Here is a 19,442-nt window from a genome sequence, read left to right as displayed (position 1 = left end):
GAATTTTCTGTTTTTTAAGTGTTGCTGGCACTTAGGCAGTAACATAGCATAGCTTTGCCTGGGCACTTAAAATTCCAAAATGGTCGGGTGCGGGAGTGGGGTGGGAGACGATAATGCTATATGCCGGATAGTCCGGGTATGGCCGTAGGGGTCTCGATCGGAAGCACGTTGGAAGAAGGGGCGTAAAGCAGAATAGGAGAATCAGGAGAATTCCTGAATGCGAACTCATCGAGTTTTCTTCGTATTGTAATGCCGATGTCACGTTGTTGAGATCGAGAGCCACGAGGCACGAGCTCGCATCGATTCCCCACACTCTGCACTCTCCATTGAGATATGCATGCTCTGGCACGCTTCATGGGAACGGGAACCTCGTAAATATATAAAAGCGGTAAATGCCCCGTGGAGATAAGAATTATGTAGAAGATCGTGAAGCAATCTTTCCTGCGGCTCGTTCAATGAGAAACACCCAAGACGCGGCAAAACATCTCCCTTTAATCACAATCACGAAATAAGTAATATTCGCAACCAGATTTCACATTTTTCCTTTTATCTTAATCAGCTTCTGTTTATCGCGAAAATAGGTTTATGTTGTAGGACGCAACGCACGTAATATTTTAAATGGTTTGATCGAACCGGTTTCGTTGGTTTTCGGAGCTAAGCTAACAGCTTTGACACTGCATTCGAGCAAACTTCAGCTGCGTTACTATAGGTTTTTTTTGCACATCAATTTAGAGGTTAAAGGAAAGCAATAGAATAAGCTTCGGGAGAATTCTAGGAAAATTGACTGGGATTGAAGGAATGTAAGTAAAGTATGGAAGGAGAGAGGGAATTACGAGGAAAAAGATGGAAAATAGTGTAGACTGGTGAAGATAATAAGGTGTATAGGCTTGACCATTGGGCGGCACGGACGGCGTGACTAAATCCTCTCTTCTATTTCGCTTTTTTCTTTTATCCCCATTCCTACGATGACGGCTACTCCTTGGCCTGACCAGTAAGTCCATTCTGCCGATTCTGCCAATGCCGATGTGAAAGTGAGTAACAGTGGTGCTCTCTCAGTGTCGGGAAAAAATACGAAAAGCAAGCACGCTATTCGCATCTCGACCCGTCTCGTCATCCATCTTTAATGGATAGCTCCAGGAAAAATAAAAAAAAAAACAATCCATCACAAAATTCCGCGATCACGTAACTCGCGGTAGTCGCGGTGCTACAAAAAAAACAGTGAAAGCCACACTGACTGCTTCTAAAAATTATTATGATTATTATGCAAGGGTCGCATTTTTATTGGCGAGGCTCGCTGACAGGTGGCAGGCCAGTTTTCGGGCGTTGAAGTCTCTGCACAGAGAGTGGGGCAGTTTGCGTTTACGTTCGCTGCCCAGGTTGGATTGGATGTGGAGGTGGAGGAGCGCGCGCCGCGCAACGAGAAAGAAGGAGAAGAGAACCGCAACGCAACGCAGCCGCCGCCATCCACAATCTAGTGGCACTGCCAGCGGCCAGTTGTCACCGTGACACCGTCCTAGAAACACTGTGCGGCCGCGTTTCTAATTCCCACTCCTCTTTCAACATTGCTAATCCATCAACCAATCAGTTTCAAAGATTAATCACAAAAAGTGCCGGAGAGGAAACCACGAGCATGGGATTTTATTTGGATTTGGACAGAACTATAGACCTTGCATCGTTCGATTAAAAAGGTAGCGCTTTAGTTTTAAGAGTTAAAGGTAATAAAAACGTGCCAGCTGGTATGTAAGCCTGAAATAACATCGGTTATAACGAGTCGTCTGATAAGAGCACACAATACTGTCATGTTTATTGTTTAATAGCTTTCAGTCGGCAACGCGGATGAGCGAGCAGTTGACGAATAAAAACTCGTGCATTGCTAACGACATGCAGCTCGTATAAACTTGATGAAATTTTCCCGCACTTGTCAAATATAGTGCTGAACTTGTCAAAGTGTAACGTGATCTTTAATGGTTTCTTATTCGCCAAGAATCAGCATTTTTTTGATTGTGTTCTAAGCAATGCTGAAATAAATTTTCAAAATATTATATCGGTGTATTTGATGGAACTTTTGTCTGTATAGGTAAAGAAGATTGTCGTTTTCCAGAAAACGAAGTGACGCTAGCAATTAGGTCAATAACGTGTCCAGCACATTCAAAATTAATCTCTCTCGCAGCGTTATGGAACGTTAACCTCCTATTTTCTTTTTGCATCTTTTCTATTATTAATCCCAGATTAATTGAAAAGTGCAATCGTGTCAATATTTTTACCAGTTAACGAGAAAGATACTAATAGAAAGTGAAAAAGAAAGCAGCGCTCGCTAATAGAGAAATAGCTCGACAATTAGTGGTACGAAGAGAATAAAAAGAAAAGTATTGAAGCACACGTGTAAATTGACACGAGGGAATTTGCAACTTGCAAGTTGCGTGGAAGCTGAGCGCTTTGTGGAAGGCATATTAACAATGATTATTTCCTGCCAATGAGATTAAAGTGAACTGTATAGGTGTAGGTCAGGCCATTATTGTGCATTCTGTCCTGAACCTGTCGCGGTGCGTTATTACGTTGCGTGGTGGCGCTTATTGCGTAACCTCAACTCGCGAAAGTCACGGATCCGCTTACACACAAAGAGACTTCCGGATTTATCTCAATTTCCAAAACACTCCAAAGTCTCTTTACAAGCTAGTAGATTCTTAAACCAACTATGTATATTCAGACTGCAGCCAGTTATTTCGAACGAGAGCTCGCTGACGAAATGCACAACATTCTCACGACAATTTACCGTTCCGCTCTGAATCGAGTATGCGTGTGTGTGTGTGTGTCGCTTTCCTTCTTTCCAAATCATTCATCAAGCAGAATGCTTTGGAACGTTTTAGGTTCGAATAAAAAAGGCATATGGCGCACGTGTTTAACCACGTGGGAATAACATCGAGATGAGCGGAGAGCATCAATCGTGACGGTGGTCTCCTTCTCTTCGCAGTCAGTCAGTCAGTCAGGCAGTAAGGCGGCGGCAGCACGATCGCTCGAAGCGTGACAGACAGCGCGTCGCTACAGATTGAGAGAAAAATGCTGCAAAAAAAGGTTTTCGACCGAAGGTAATATTATTTTCTGTTGTTTATCCCTCGTAAATGATATTATTTAAATAGCATGGCATTGTTCAGGTGATCAAGGCAGATCGCGCGGGCAAAGGCATACCGGAAGTGCAAGAGAGGGTGGCTAATTAAGCGAATACCAATGGAGCTGCGTGCGCATCCGATATATCAACCAACAACGATGCAGCCAAACGAAGAACTTCAGTACGCTCCGAGGAGCCGGCCCGTCAGCTTTTACGACAATTTCAAGGTGTGCTTTTATCTCGACCCCCTCACCTCACAAACGTCACGCATACCTCAACCTCATTAATTTATAGTCCAACTTGAAAGAGTTTCTTCCGATATTTACATGAGGCCACCATATCGAAATACGTAAAAGGAAACCCGACATTGAACTCTCTTGCACAGGAAAAACTCTCAGCTGATTTATAACACTGTTTGTCCAACGAGCTATCATCAATGGTTGAAAAAAAAACTATTAAATCGCTCGTGATAAATTTTCATAAAAACGGCAATTATTACAGCTTTTACAAAGACTAAATATGGTATTTATTGGATAAAGGCATGGCCGATGTAAACGCAAACGAAAACAAGTTAAGGCATTGATTATAAATGCCTCACGCGTGATAATTTCTAATTGTATACTTTTAATATTTGAGAAAGAAAAAGTGTTCTACAGCAAGTGTTTTTTTGCGTTTCTTGCTACATAACATACATATTTATACTTCAGGACGTGACGGCCATGCCACCTTGCGTGACTTCCGCGAAGAGTGTGGACAATTTGAATGAAGCTCGTGACGGCACCGGGGCGGCCAGCAATAATAACAATAGTAGCAGCATTAACAACAATAGGAATCGCGTGAGCAACGCTGTTAGCGCTGGTAACCTTTCCAAGATTCACAACGCTAAGGTGACCGGTGAGTAAAATGCATGATCTGATTTGTAATATACGTAATTGCGTGCAACTGAGAATGTTTATAGATGCAAGAGGCACTTCATCAGGGCACAGTGGTAGGGTACATCGAGCGGACAAAGAAAAGGAAATCGGTCGTGCGCCATCAATGACCAATTGTTTGTCAACGACGGTCCCCGTTAATCTGGCAGCTTCTCAAATTGCCGGACGTCACACACCCACCAGGAATTCCCTCAGGCACAGCAGAATGATAGTGATGCACCGGTCTGGCCAACGTGAGTCAACCTTCTTGTCTCCTTTCCAAAATCGTATTCTGGACAAGCAAACGAGTTACCTTCAGCCAGCGAAACTCCCAAATATTACAAACATTTTAAGAACGTTCTAAGGATATCCAAACATCCTGTTGATGCACGTGGGATATTTTGAGCTATCAGGGTCTCAGTCAAGCTAGGCATGTAGAACATTTGGCGCATTCCACATGAAACCTTAGGGAGCCTGACCATTTTTTATTTTCTTTACAAATTTTATCTGTTAGAACTTGTCGAAACACACTTTTATGTAAATTTTTTGATATTTTCGTTTACCCTGAAGAAAGTTAAGAACTTTCAAAGTTTTAGAGTTTGTAAAGAGCCTCTACTTTTTTGAAGAGTGGAGGTATTTACACGATCGGAGCGTCATTTTATCGTTTTGAATTTAAGTTTTTTATAAGAAAGGATATGAATATTACTTTATTATTTTTTTTTTCATTTTTCTGAGTGAATATTTGTTTTAGAAAATTAATGTCAGTTTTTTGTTTAATTCTCGAAATCACTATGATAAAATACAACATTTATAAGCCCATCGCAATTATGGAAGTATACGTTTGGCTTCTCTTTCTTCAATTAAAACAATAACTTTGTCAAATAACAAAATTATTATTCTATAAAAAAATGTATTTTGTTAATTGAAGAAAAAGGAGAAAACGATATATCGTTTCACGAGAGACGTAGAATTTAAAATTTTATACTTGATTATAATATTTTTCAGAATTTAAAAAAAAATGAAAATTGACGTTTATTTTCAAAAACAAATGTTTGCTTAGATCCGATAAAAAACAAATTTCAAAGTAATGTTTATTTCGCTTTTGTGTAAGAAACTTTAATTCAAGACAAAAACATAGTACTGCGATCATTGAAATTTCTTCACTTTTCAAAAACTCATGATTTTCCTAAAAATTGACTCAAAGTTGATACAAAAATGTTTTTCGATAAGCTCAAAAGTGCAAAAACATTTAAAGACAATCAAAGATTATTGAATCCGCGAACTCTGTGATTTGACGTGGAATACCCCATACAGATTAAAATTTAAATTAATTCAAATTACACTGTACAAGAATATCGTTCAATGAGCTTATTCACTTTTGCTCCAATATATTCAACATGCTCATTAATTGACAACGAGTGCACTTGCACTTGGCAAAGTGGACTTTCACTTATCACGAATACGATGATTTCACATACACACACAATGTTAAAATTTACTTAAGAATTTGGTCAGTCATAAATTAAGGAGAACCAATACACGAGTGACGTATACGGGAAATGAAGAAATTCCAGTGATGAAAGTGGAAAAGTGAGTATTTTCTCTTCGATTAGGAAACGATGTTGCAGGCTGTAAATTTGGAGGCGTTCGCAAGGAGTTTACAGCTTTGAAGCTGTGCTGTGCGTGGGTGGCGCGTGAAATAACCGGACGAGTTTCCAACTCGGCGCGTAATCCAGCTAGCAAGTTCACGCATCAATTCACACTTGGAGAGGAGCACCTCTTGGAAAGAAAACAAACCTTGACTGGATAAAACGTTTGCTGGATACCAGTTGTTACACCGTGGCGTGTATACCTACAAGCAATTAAGCCTGTTTTCCGCATGAATGGTTGGCCTTTATTATTACAGGAAAAACGTTTCTAATCTGCTTGTTTTCCTGTTTATAAATTTAGTACATTTTACAAAAGCGATTAGCCAATTACATGGCGTTAGCTCGCAAATTACGCAAGTGAATAGCATATAGAGGACGGAAAATCCCGTCTACGTGGAGGATTCTTATGTACGTGGGCTCTCTTGACACTATGACGAAACCGTTGATAGTCGTGTCATGCCTAGCGTGTGTATGCATGTATATATGTACATACAACGGACTCTTTGCCAATCTCCTAGGCCAGGTCATTCGCTCCTCGTCAACCACGTATTTATTCAGCAGTTTATTACCCACGTGCAAACTTCGAATTTAATCCTTTATTTAACGTAGCATTTTCAAGTGGATCTCAGTTCCCAGGCACCATTATTATTATTATAACAACCAAGTGGTAAAAAAAACCTGGAGGATTTACGGCCGCCTGCTCTCCCTCATCTAAAATCATCATTATTCCCAAGTCACGGCCTATTATTCCACGATATTACTTTCAAGCCGACACCCTTCCAGGAATTTATATTCCAAATCGAGTCCTGAATACGTTATCGCTCCCTATATATATATATGTATATATATTAGAACATAGAACTTGAATTTTAGTCCTTTACAATTAAAGTGCGATTATGGTAGAGGGAATGGGAGCTGGGATTGGGATTGCCACCTATACTCTGTAATAAAGTATTTTACATTATTTAGAACAAGTACACTTTATATTTTATGAATATTAAATACTCAGAAATTATTTATTTTTATTTGAAATGATGAAGCATAAATTCGTTTGTTCGGGATTAACTTTTGTTTCTACATAAATGTTTATGTTTACTTTATTCAACTTTCTAAAAGGTGGCAACCCTAGCTAGGATACTTCCCAGTTTCCCGATGACTTGATAACGGATAAGGCAAGGACAGTGCACTGAATTGCACGGTTAAGATTCCATTTATGGAGGGACAGTCGGTCGACTCTCGGGAAGCCCTACATATCTTCCTTGGAAGTGTTTAAAACCCATTTCTATTATTCTTGGAAGAACTAAATATAATCAAGTTTTCTCATTTTAGGCACTCGCAAGTCATTGCCACCTTTACTACATCATGGAAGATTAGCACGCTGTCTGGCAGCACTGCAAACGATTCTTGGTGTGGCGGTCACTTCGCTGTCCTTGTGGCTTTTGCTTTGGGCACCCAATCTACCGTTACTGGACAATCCCTACTGGAGTGGATTACCGGTAATTGTTTTACCTTTAATTAGTTTTAAATTCCCTCTTTTATCTTATTTATACACACTTGTACTTCTTATATTTTAGTTGTTGCTATCCGGCAGTTTTGGTATTTGCTTGTTGTGCTGCTTCAAGAAAGAGTATCCTGGGATGGGTCCTGGTTTTTGCCTTGCGTCGACAAAGGTAAGAGAAATCTGGAATATAAAAGACATTAAAAAGGAATAGTGTAACTAATGGGAAGGAATGTTTCGGTAGGTGGTGAGCGTTTTTCTGGCAGTATTGGCAACGAGCGCATGCATAATTGCGTGTGCCGCATCGGCTATGCATTTGGCACGATTGACAGGCTTGGAATGCAGCCCGGCTCGGGTACTTAATGCTACCTGCGTCTGCAGGTCACGTGACGATACCGCTGCACTGGCCGAGACCGCCATCAAATATATGGACCTCAACTGTCCGGAAGTCGAGAGCATTCTAACCATATTGCTTATCTTCTCTTCAACTTGCAACGCCTTCGGGGCAATCGTTGCTGCATGGTACACATACTTGCACTGGAGCACCAGAGACAGAAGACCCAAGTACATTCAAGTCGCCACAAACTCTAGGAACACCTTCACCCAGAGGCCCATCTACAATCCCAATCGCAACGCTCGATGACACTCCTTTCTATAATCTCCATCTCAACGATCAAATTGCAAACCAACAAAACTTTAATAACAGCGATTAAGTGTAACACTCGACCTCCTCTACTTCTCTTTTAGCCTTGAACACAAAGGAGTTAGCAGGCGACTTTCGAACCAGTTACAATAAATCCTCTGGTAGACGCTTTTTCTACCTGTCACACAGATTTATAGATACCATGTGAACGTAACTGTCACTTCAGCTTCTTTTGCTCAAGCAATTCTCACATTGAATCATTAATAATGGATAAAACAATCTGGTACGCGTGTAAAAGTGATCCATTCTTTTATACGTGATACGGTATAAGTACTGTCGATATTTATAAGAGTGTTTATTTTTTAATAAGAAAACAGTGTGCATAACGGACAATGAACACAGTACCCTGTCTTATAGCTGCGTCAAATTGTACATACTAATAGTTTGTAAATCTCAATCGCCGAAAGTTTATCGAATGGTTAGATCAACCTAAGAGAAGCTTTTTAACATCTGTTTTGTTTTTTTCGCTGCACTGTTGAAATGGTGCAAATAGATGAAATAAGACAAATATATATGTTTTCTCACTCTAACTTATTGCTTTAGTGCAGTAATGCAGCAAAAAAGGACGGACCTATTTATTCCATTTCGATCACCAAATTTGTACGAATCTAATTATAAGCTTAGTTTAAATGCTTCTTATACTAATATTATGCGAGTATGTGTGTGAATTGATAAATGAAAGATTGGGTGAAATTGTGGTTAATTTGAATGAGAAACTTATCTGAACAACTTTGTCCAAGGAATTTCAGTATTTTCATAGGAATAATACTTATGTACCTTTGGAGTGAGTACTCGTAAAAGCGAGTAAATTATGCACGATGTATCACGAGAACTTACGTATTTGTACATACGTAATACATGTAATTATTAAGACACGTCATGCAAATGTAAAACGTGCTAATTGTATATAGTATATCTATCGCGCACAAAGTAATGAATTATATCAGTATTGATACCTTGATTACCCACTCTGTTTCATTATGGCACATCCATATGGTGTAAAGAAATTTTTGTTTTTGTTACTTTACTACATCGCTTTCTGAAATAGGGACAAAAACTTTTTCTTGAGAATTGAAGGACGCGATGCTCTGCGATTTTCCTCCAGCCTCGTTTATTCGAATTTCTGGAATAGAACTTGCTTCTCGTGCAGACAAGTCTAACGAGTTGTCGTCCAGTTTGGTTTTAATTCTAAAAAAAATGAATATCAGCAGCGTAAATGATATAAATTTATTGAAAAATCGTTGCATTCAGTAAAAGTAGCAACTATCAAAATATTCTATAATTGTTCGATTTAAAAGAGCGTTACCTGATTGACCAATCAAATATTTTAGCAGGAACATTATTGTTTTTATTTCTTTTACTAAATGCTATTAGTTAAAATCTCAAAACTTTTACCCATCATTGAAAACTCTCGAATCTTCATTATCATTATCAAAAGATAAATTTAAATCATTGGGTAGAGAATCTTGCTCTGCATCTGTAATTTCGTCTCCGTCCGAAGCATCCGAACGTCTTATATCATCTATCTTCTTGTTTTCTTCAGTGTCTAAAAAATGCCATTAATATTTTAATATATTTCAAAGAATAATTAAAAAGTTATTAAAGATCGATATGATCCTGATTCATACGCTTACCTCTAACCAGAGGGTGATTCTCAAATTTATGCAATGGTAGTGTTGGTATGATTTTTTTCCATCTCATAAACGGAGTGTCATTGACTTTGTTACGTTTCTCAGCAATTTTGAATAATTTTCGACGTTCCTCTGTACGCTCGTGCCGCAATTGAATCTACAAGGAAATTGTTAAAACACTTTAGTAGAAAAATTGATGATCCATAAAAAGGAATGCTCTCTTACCTTTAAATCGTTATTGGCTTCTCTCAAGGAGCTGGCCAGGGAAACCATATAGTAAATGATTAAAGTCATGAGAACGATTAACGGTATAACTATACCGGGAGACGTTAGATAATCCAAAATACTAGAAAAATTCGAGATAAAAATAATTTAGTCCGACGAATAATGCAAGGAAAAAGAAAAAAAAAGACTTGTAAGAAATATGTGTCCAAGTGCCAAAAAAGATTCAAAATTGTATACTTTAAATGTTCATTTATTCTTAATAACATATGTACACTGATTGTCATTAATGGCGTCCATGTGAAGTGCAGAGGCCGTTACTTTCTGCAGTACCTACAGAGTGCTTATGTGAGGCAGCCATTCTCTTGCGTTCTGAAGGAGTGCCATTAATGCGGTGAAGACATATACTATTAAAATTATATTTAAACGTCATTTATTCCATCTTTGCTGTTTTTTTTAAATTCCAGCAGAAATTTATTTCTACAAACATATGGCACTTGGATTGCTGTATTCACTAAGCGAACAATTTGTGGCCGGTTTAAAAGGTTCGCTGCTATTATATTTTGAGACATTGTGGTGTAACAATACCGCGGTGCGTTTGACGCTTAGAGACGACGTAGCTTCATCTGGAATTGCAATTTGCATTTTAAGCTTGTACATCTTAAGAAGTAATGTAATGAAAAATTAATTTCTGCAGAAAAAAACATTCGGCTTCTAGGGGTATAAGTCAATTTATAGCAACAGCGAAAGTGTTAAACACTCCATTTTTTTGCTCTAATCCCTTAACAGTCTATACCGCATATATGTCACACAATACAAAAACTTAAATAGACCATTTTCAAGTCATTTTCCTTGAATATTTATAGGTTTTTGAATTCGCTAAATCCAAATATTTTGTCAAATTTAGAAAAATTCTAAATAAAATTGCGAAGAATACTTTTATCCTGATTTAAAATACGACAATGGATAAATCACATCAAACCTAATATGTATTTATATGTATCAAAATCTAACATTCGATTTAGATTCAACGATTCTGAAAAAAGCAATTTTGACAAATTAAAATAATTCTGAAAATTTCTTTCTTTAGAACATTTTTGGCACAAATAATTAATTTTCAAAAGACTGTTAAAGAGTTAAGCTTTAAAACAAAATTATTGAAATTTACGGGCTATGAGAATCCGTGACCCTTTTGCCTTTGGCAACTGCAAGCTCACAAACCCACAACACAAAATAACACACGCATTTTTCACTGGTAACATTCACTATAATTTCAATTATCATATGAATTTTTACGTATATAAATGCTTTTGTTACCACTACATACTGTACTTCAATATTCTATCCAATTTTAACACAAATAAACGCTTTTGGTACCACTTGACCCTTCACTTCGACATTTTGTCGTATTTCAAGCGATTTTCTAATGAAAAATTAAGAGAAATGCGAATTCCGTCGAATTTATGCGATGAGATTGCACTGGCGCGTGAAAAAATTGTAAAAAAGTGAGAAAAGCGTAAAGTCCGGTCACTCTCGCTGGCGGTCGAAGATTAAAAAATTTCGCCACGGCCGCCATATTGGCGAAAAAGATGGCGTCGGAGCGAAATTTTTTAATCTTCGACCGCCAGCGAGAGTGACCGGACTTTACGCTTTTCTCACTTTTTTACAATTTTTTCACGCGCCAGTGCAATCTCATCGCATAAATTCGACGGAATTCGCATTTCTCTTCATTTTTCATTAGAAAATCGCTTGAAATACGACAAAATGTCGAAGTGAAGTGTCAAGTGGTACCAAAAGCGCTAAATTCTCTAAAATTTTGACATCGTATTACAGTACACTGTGTATACTGTTGTTAAAAGCATTTAAATCTGTAAAAAGTTAATAAAATTTTGAAGTACAGTGTATGGTAAAATTACATGCGTTTACTTTCTTAAAATTGAATAAAATATTCAAGTGCAGTATGTAGTGAAAATAAAAGTTTCTATCTTTGTAAGAATTCTTGTAGTGATCAAAATACTAGTAAAAGTTGACTGTATCAAACGCGTGTGTTGTGTTTGTGTTGTGTCCTATGCTTGCAGTGGTCAAAGGCAAAGTTTCAAGGACTTTCACGTCTTGTAAATCTTGTTGACTTTATTTTAAAGCTTAACACTAGATTTACGGACGTTGATTAGACCTATTTTTACCAAAGTGAGATAATTTGAATAATACACGAAAATTGAAGTTTTATATATAGAAATTAGTTATACTTTAAATTAAATGAAAGATTTATTATTAAAAAATTTATTTAAAACATTGTTTACGTATAAATTATGATTTTGAAATACCTTTGAACGAGTCAAATTGGCTCAGTCCGTAAATCTAGTGTTAATAGACTATCATATTAACTCGTTTCTATAAAAAACGACACAAACTTTTATTTTTTTTTTTTAATTACTAAGAATGATAGAACATAGACAGATTTTTGTCGCATATATTCTTACCGTTTTGGAGTGTGTTCTTTCAGATTTTCTTATTATTCTTTGTCTCTCTCAACATATTTGATTATTATGACCATTTTAATTTTGAAAATTTTGAGGAATTAAATATTATTTTTCAATTAGCTGTTTGTTTAGTTTGAACAATGCGGTTTGTTTTGTATTGAAATATAAAAACGGGCGGCATATAAATATTTACTTTATGAAGTCGACAAGGCCAAATAGAAAAATTCAATATGGCGTACCTAATATAGCGGCGATTTTGTAAGAAAATTGAAAATTTTTCGCTCTTTTCATATATTTTCAATTATTTAAAGCTAGGTAAAGACAAATATTATTGAAAAGTCGATACTTCTGTTGTTGGAAAGTGTTACTTTTAATTTGGAGACCTGGAGCTAAATTAAACTTATTTTTGTTTTAAAATTTAACTTTTATTTGACAGTTTTTGTATATTTTATCAAAGAAAATGATTCTTGTTTCAATTTTACATATTTTCGGATATGCTAATTACTAATCAGAACTGAAAATTACAAAATTAAAAGTGGTTGATCCAACATGGTAGAACGTCTTTGGAAATATACAAAAACAGTTAAAATTTGAAAACAAAAATAAGTTTGATTTAACTGTAGGCCTTATTCAAATTGAAAATGACTTTCCAACAACAGGAATACCGATTTTTGAATAATATTTGCTAGTTTCTACCTTGAAATAATAGAAAATATCGGAAAAAACGAAAAATTGCCATTTCCATTGCTTACTAGTGATTTTATTTTCATGGACTGTATAAGAACACTATAGACTTTTAATTTTAGTGGTGTAAACCAGATTCTCCCGTTTAATTTTATCATTACCGTTGAATAAGTGTTGGTAAAGATCCCCGCAGACTTTCCGTGGCTAAATTGTAGATTCTGTGATATCCTGAGAAAGGACCACAGTGCCAGGATGGCGAGACCCATACAATCGCGTAACCAACGGGTAAAACACACAGGAATAGCATGGTCAATAATAAGGCAAAATAGAAATTGTTGGATCTAAAGAAAAATAAAGTCGATTTAAAAATCGGGGCAGCAAAACTTGTGCTGTATAAGAGAGTAGTGCTCGACGGCGGTACACACAGTTATGTCTTTATCAATTTGTATATGTACTTTCCGTCGAGACACTATAGTGTGTCTCTTGAAAGCAATAATAATAATAACAATAATGTATCAAAAAACGAACATGGCTTACCTGGAGGCTCGAAAAACGACTTCGTGGGGTACGTTACAGGTGAGAACGGCCCATGATCGTAAATACATGAGAATTCCAAGTTTCAGAAGGTTCAAGGCCGTAAGACCTGGACTAAAAAACATCCCCATCCAGACCATACCTTGATTATTCACCAGATGCAAAATATTCTCAGCTATCTTAAAATCTCCATATTGTGGAAATTGCTTCTCTAAATCCCAGCAGCAGCAGCCGTTGAAGTAGCGGATGAAAAGTGCTCGGAAGAAATCCATGCTCAAGGTCGAAACAACGGTCAGTACTAAATCCATTACTGTAAGCTTCGCTAATTCCTGACCGAACATTGTTTCCCAGCACAAACGACGCAACTTTTTCCTCGTTTTTAAGTCCAATTTTTTCAGTAATACTTAATAATAATAATAACAATTATTAATATTACCATTCAGCAAACCTCTCTTTTAATAACATATCAATATTACCTGGTAGTCCCGATCTTTCCGAGGACCTCGTGCAATTTCGCTCGAAACAGACTATCAAATAATTATCTTTGGCAAGTGGAACAACGCGTTTACCAGAATCGCTCTCGTTCAGAAGATTTGTTGAAATTGTCGTGAAATCGTCGGCTTTTGTTCTATTGTAATTATAATCATAAGTATAATTATAGTCAGTGCTGTATTCATCGTTGAAATGAGTCGTACTTCTAATGCTTGTATAATTTTCATCAGCCATTTGTGTATTACTCGTAGTTATATTTTCAAAAAAAGTTGTGTTATCCGGTAAAGTTTCGTACGTCGTGTAATTATCAAAGATAGTCGACGTGACGACATTCGTTATGTTTTCAATATCATATCCATATTCTTCCGTCGAGTTTTCTCCGTAGATGGTGCTGTCAGAAATATTCAAATTGTCGTAATACTCGTAGTCCAAATGTGGATAATCATTGGAGCTATAATATTCTTCCGAAGAGTTATTTAAATCAGCGTATAACGTATTGTTGTATGCTATAGGGTCGTAGATCAAAAGTTCGTTAGTGACCCCTTGAAAAGGCAGTGCTAAAAGTAAAAATAATTAACAATGAATTAATTTAACGTTGCATGGATTGGTTACTTAAAGGAACTTACTTAATTTGGATGGTGCAGTTTTGAATTCGGTTGCATTGGAGGCTAATGCTACTAAACTTAACGAAACTAAAGCACCAACTGATTTACCCTTAAGCGAATTATTCATCCCTGTAGAATATAATACTTTATCATCACATTCAATTGGTTTATTCACACAGCTCGTATTTTCCGGCTTAAGGCTGTTCAATTCATCCTCCTAAAATTGATTCAATTACACAGGATGTTGTAAAACATGTGGTTAAACCGTTATGTTGGTATTGGTTCATCATTTACCATATAATCAATTCTGTCGAACAAGGCAAAAATTAGAGAGTACAAATTCAAAAGATTCAGGACCATAATGCGAGCCAGCTGTATTCTTAATTGTTTTCTTGGATGATAGCTTTCAAAGATTCCAAGAATTTCAAAAAATATCGGGAACATGTAGGATATCAGAGACATGACAATTGTGATCTCATTTTGGCGCCACCAGCTTCTTTCGATGGATTCGTCGGTACTACGCGCCACCACTACCACCACGGCGTAAGCTGAGAGTACCAGTAAAAATATTACGCACAGATTAACGAAGATCCTCATGAGTATTACTTTCCAACTGCAAAATTCTATGATAGAAAACAACAACAGCTTCGGTACAGCAAGGTTATATTAGAAACAGACTTTCTTTCATCTTTCTGCTTTTCTGCTTCCTCCAACAATGCTTCTTTAAATCCAAGGACTATACTAGCTACTCGGTTGTGCGCAGTTTCCGGATTACCGATCATAAAGTCCCAGCCGGTAAAGAGCTTCCAGGAAAAAACACACTCGTCTTCCTTCTCCGTAAGTTTGCTCAATCGGGAATTCTTAGCCATTCTAGTAATATGAATTATACTTTTTTGATTTTTTATGATAATTGATTAATAAGAAAGAGAGAGAGACAACAAACGACAAGTACTTGCGTAGAATGGCGACAAAGCTGTAGGTATAGACCACCAAATTAGTGACAAAATACGCCAAAGGAAGCTTATAGCCGTTATTGGAATCCCTGTCAGTGTACCAACCGTAGAAAAATGGAGAATATTTCAAAACACCCTCAAACTCCCATAAGGTCATCAAGTGTTTCGATTTGGCTCTTTCTTCCTGCAGCATTATTTTTCTCTCCCCAGCCAGTTGAACATCAGCAGTTAGTACCTGGATATTGTTATTTTTATAAAACAATGCTCGCGCGCGGAAGCATATTAGATAGATAATATTTCATACAATCCCACAGAGCATAAGTATGAAAAAGCCGACATTTTCACATCTCTGAACATCTTTGATGTACAAAGTCCACTAAATAAGATAATCCAGATAATAAATTCAAAAAGAGCATATTTCTGTGAATCGTTAAAATTTTGTATAATACCTTTAAAAACGCAAGTATTAAAACGTTTCGAAAATTTCGTACGCAATATTTTAAATATCTATCATAATTACGGTTTTCATGTGCTTCTTCTTGCATATTATGGAGTATTTTAACTAACAGTCGGGGCCTATATATCAGAGGTGTTCGAAACAAAATTATCTGCTTTTCCATACTTATGCAGATGCTCTGTGGGAGATAACATACTCACTTCCGGTAATGCAACAAAAACGGTAAGTGTGGCAGATACAACCAAATTTATCCAAAATAACCACCTAAGAAAAGTGAAATAGGAAGCTACGGCTGAACCAAAGTGAGATTCAATTTGTTTGATACGCGATTCCCACGGAACAAGCCAAGTTTGGAGGTTAACTAGTTCCCGCCGAAAATACTGTGACTTGTTTGTAAGTATGAGAGAAATACGAGCGATAACGTCTTTGGTACTGCGTCGTTGTGCCAATCGTTCCTGGAGGGCACCTTCGTGACTCCTTACGTACTGTTTGGCCTTTTGAACTATTTTCATCTTATGTCGAAGAGACCATGGCTGTTGCTTCACGCCATTCAGAACCTCTTTGTGCCACTTTAGCTTCTCGAAAACTTGTTCCTGTGTCGTACGGCCTTCTTCCATGGAAATTGCAGTACTGTAGCCAAAATAAACACAAATACTTTTATCAACTGAATGTAAACACTGGACACTTTTTTAGGTTAGAAATGAAAGTGTATCGCACTGACTCGCCACATGCACCATTCGAAGCAGAATTAATCGTGTAAGCGGAGGATCTGCGTCTAGCTCCATCAAACTCAAGGGCAAAAGAAGAGGATGCACGACGTGTACGTGATCGTTTGCTTTGCCGGCGGCACGAAGAACGACGCTGGATAATGGCACACGCCGAAGCCGAATAATCTTCGTCATCCGCAGCTTCCAGCTCGTCCTCGTCTGCAATTGAACAGTTCTCAGCCTGAACAACTCTTACACATGGCAACATTTTATTACTAACCACCGATTGATATTTTCCGCATCTCCACTCCGTTCTTCTTTGACTTTACATGAGAATCCTGATTTTGTTCCTCTTCGTTAATCGCAAACGTCACCGATTGTCGATCAACGGAAGGATGAGGCGAAGAAGGTTCTCCCTAAAATATGATGAAACGGCGCTAAATAATTCTTGATATTCGAATGCGTTATCAGGATACTGTAAAGCAGGAATATGCAACAGGCACCCACGAGTCTGATCCGATTCACGATGTTCAAACTTGATCACGATAAAGTTTTTTAAATGATTTGAATTATCAACATTTAACGGTATAAAGAAAGCAGTGTAAATTTAAAATTTTATGTTTAGCCCGTTTAAAAATTTAGTTACATATCCCTGCTGTAGTCCTGTACCAAGTATTAAAGTTAAGCTACACTTGGTAAAGAGACACCTAGTATTACCATATCAGCGTGGTTTGTTACCCATCGAATTTGGCTAAGTAAACAAGAGGTAGTCGAAGGCAGGAGCGATGGATTCTAACTAACTGGGATCAGGACGCGTGTCGATAGCTCAAGCTAGTAAACCGCGCCTCTTTATCGCTATCTTTTACCATTCCACCCTTCTGTATCTTAGCCATCTCTTCGATATCAGTCACAACATCCTGCCTGACACTTTGAATACACGACATCGACAACCCTTCATTTTTGGAAGCAGCAAACTGCTCGTAATCACTCGATTATCGATAAATCTTGCAATTGCGTTAATGATAAAACTTGCATGACTAATGTTATTGGGAGTTCGATTACAGGTGTATCTCCAAGTGTGGCAGGAGTTGTCGAAAGGATTAGTGGAGCGTGCATGCGACGTGAATATGCCGCACCCCTTAGTGAAGGTACCTTGGGGCGAAACGGCTGAGTGACCAAGCGGCATCTTTCATGGGGAGACTCCACCTACCCTCCTAATAATCACTCCTACGTGTTACACGCGAAACCAACGAAAATCACCCAATCGACTAATATCTCCCCACAAGCAACCACACTCGTTAACGAATTAGCTACCTTGACTCGATGGATTTTTTACTTTAATAAGCCTCAATGGTAAACCATTATATTTCAACACGGAAAGTATTAATTTCACTTCACCAAACGTAATTTCTCTGCAAACATTTGTTTAGGGAAGGGCAAGCAATTTAGTCTGAATTTTCAACACCAAATCGAGCGATGCATTCATAGAAAAATACTTGATGTAATATTCTCAGTTTTTTCCAGACGATTAGAGAAACTGTTAGAAATTACGATTGTTAATCTGGCTTTGTTTAACGGCTTAGCTGAGTTATCTCTGTTAAATTTATGACCAGCGCCAATGGTATCTAATTTTCACGCTATGCTTTCATGCTTAATTAATCAATTCGTAGGTGGTAGGAGTCGGGTATTTCGATGCCTAGGCATTTTACGTAATTAGAATCTAATGGCAAGCTGTTCCAGCTAATCTTTATAGCGTGCCTCGAACCTCTTTGGAAATTTTATCGAACCTGGTGTTCTTTCTCCTGTTGTCTCTCCCCTTTTTCATATTTACAAATCGCCCGGATTAATTTTTCGCGTTACAATACCTGAGGGGATAGCAGAGCAGCTGTAACTGTGAATCGAGATCGACTGGAGTTGTCCAATCTCAAAATCCCTGGAGTCTTTCCCCTTTTCTTTGCCTCGAGCTGCGAGGTTTCCTCACCACCCTCTCCGTTTTTCTTATCCATTTCCTCCTTCTTCATTTTGCTCATTTTATATTCCCATTTTGTTTCATTTTAACTCTGTTGAGAGAAGAAAAACGATTTTTACAGTTTATTATACTAGCGACCAATAACTGCTGTTTTTTTTTTGTAACTTAATGGTTCCTTTTATTGTTGGAGCTGAAGGCACTGCGTCATTGTAATTTCCTATTTAACGCAATTCAATATAAATGAGTTTGGGAAAAAATAGATGAAGAAAGCAGAAAGACGTAGGCGCACCTTTTCCTGCCTGTAGGGGTAATCTCCGTTCTCACCCGTAAAGGAAATTACTTGTCACTGTCGAGATCCTTTTATCTACGACTGGTGGTTGATTGGACTAATTTCAAAGCTTATAAGAACTTAAGCAAATCACCAGAATATCCAAAATGCACTAGTTTTTCATATGCTACTGAAATTTTAAATTGTTTTTACATCAATTTGCTGAAGAGGCGAACCGTTCCTTGAAAGCTCTGCCGGCGTACTGTCTGTCAGCATGCTAGGTAAAAAGCAAAAAACACATTGGCGGTAATGTCTCTCGTCGCATTATTAACTTACGAGTGCTAAGAGACCGCAACACGCATACATTTACAGACTATTAATGACTGTGCGTCTTCGTTAGGGACTGTAGGGACAGGTAGCTTATCGTTACAAAAAATCTAAAGCCACAAGAGGAAACCTTTTTCCTTTGATACCAAATTAAAAAATATTCATACATTGGAGATCCAATATAATAATTGTAGTCTCATACTTGAAATAATTTATAACATTCAAACATTTAAATGTGTGCTTATT

General features: G+C 37.4%; 2 protein-coding genes across 3 annotated transcripts; one reads left to right on the top strand and one right to left on the bottom strand.

Moving 5' to 3' along the window:
* The first annotated feature begins 1,376 nt into the window (after positions 1 to 1,376).
* LOC136779107 (uncharacterized) lies at positions 1,377 to 8,829 on the top strand. Of its 2 annotated transcripts, none has more exons than XM_066736456.1 (8): positions 1,377 to 1,688; positions 2,868 to 3,086; positions 3,153 to 3,333; positions 3,814 to 4,004; positions 4,072 to 4,271; positions 6,996 to 7,162; positions 7,241 to 7,336; positions 7,409 to 8,829. In XM_066736456.1, exons 3-8 carry the CDS (start codon positions 3,226 to 3,228, stop codon positions 7,805 to 7,807), a joined length of 1,161 nt encoding a protein of 386 aa, XP_066592553.1. In that variant the 5' UTR covers positions 1,377 to 1,688; positions 2,868 to 3,086; positions 3,153 to 3,225; the 3' UTR covers positions 7,808 to 8,829. The 2 variants fall into 2 exon arrangements, with proteins under 2 accessions (XP_066592553.1, XP_066592552.1); XM_066736455.1 differs by having other exon boundaries at positions 1,394 to 1,688; positions 3,814 to 4,000; positions 4,065 to 4,271.
* Tmc (Transmembrane channel-like) lies at positions 8,146 to 19,347 on the bottom strand. The gene is made up of 13 exons (XM_066736445.1): positions 16,647 to 19,347; positions 16,126 to 16,555; positions 15,468 to 15,703; positions 15,194 to 15,385; positions 14,810 to 15,128; positions 14,537 to 14,732; positions 13,895 to 14,467; positions 13,422 to 13,821; positions 13,046 to 13,225; positions 9,724 to 9,844; positions 9,502 to 9,655; positions 9,263 to 9,413; positions 8,146 to 9,055 (listed from the first exon to the last, which is right to left on the bottom strand). The coding sequence occupies exons 1-13, from the start codon at positions 16,898 to 16,900 to the stop codon at positions 8,887 to 8,889; spliced, it is 3,375 nt and encodes a 1,124-aa protein (XP_066592542.1). The 5' UTR covers positions 16,901 to 19,347; the 3' UTR covers positions 8,146 to 8,886.
* Between the last annotated feature and the right edge of the window lie 95 nt (positions 19,348 to 19,442).

The sequence above is a fragment of the Prorops nasuta genome, unplaced genomic scaffold (genome assembly GCF_024137725.1).
Source record: "Prorops nasuta isolate Cenicafe-Biocafe unplaced genomic scaffold, Cenicafe_Pnas_1.2 PNAS00015, whole genome shotgun sequence".
Classification (NCBI taxonomy): Eukaryota; Metazoa; Arthropoda; class Insecta; order Hymenoptera; family Bethylidae; genus Prorops; species Prorops nasuta.
Note: the sequence above shows the minus strand (reverse complement) of the source record. Positions and strands in the feature narration are given on the sequence as shown.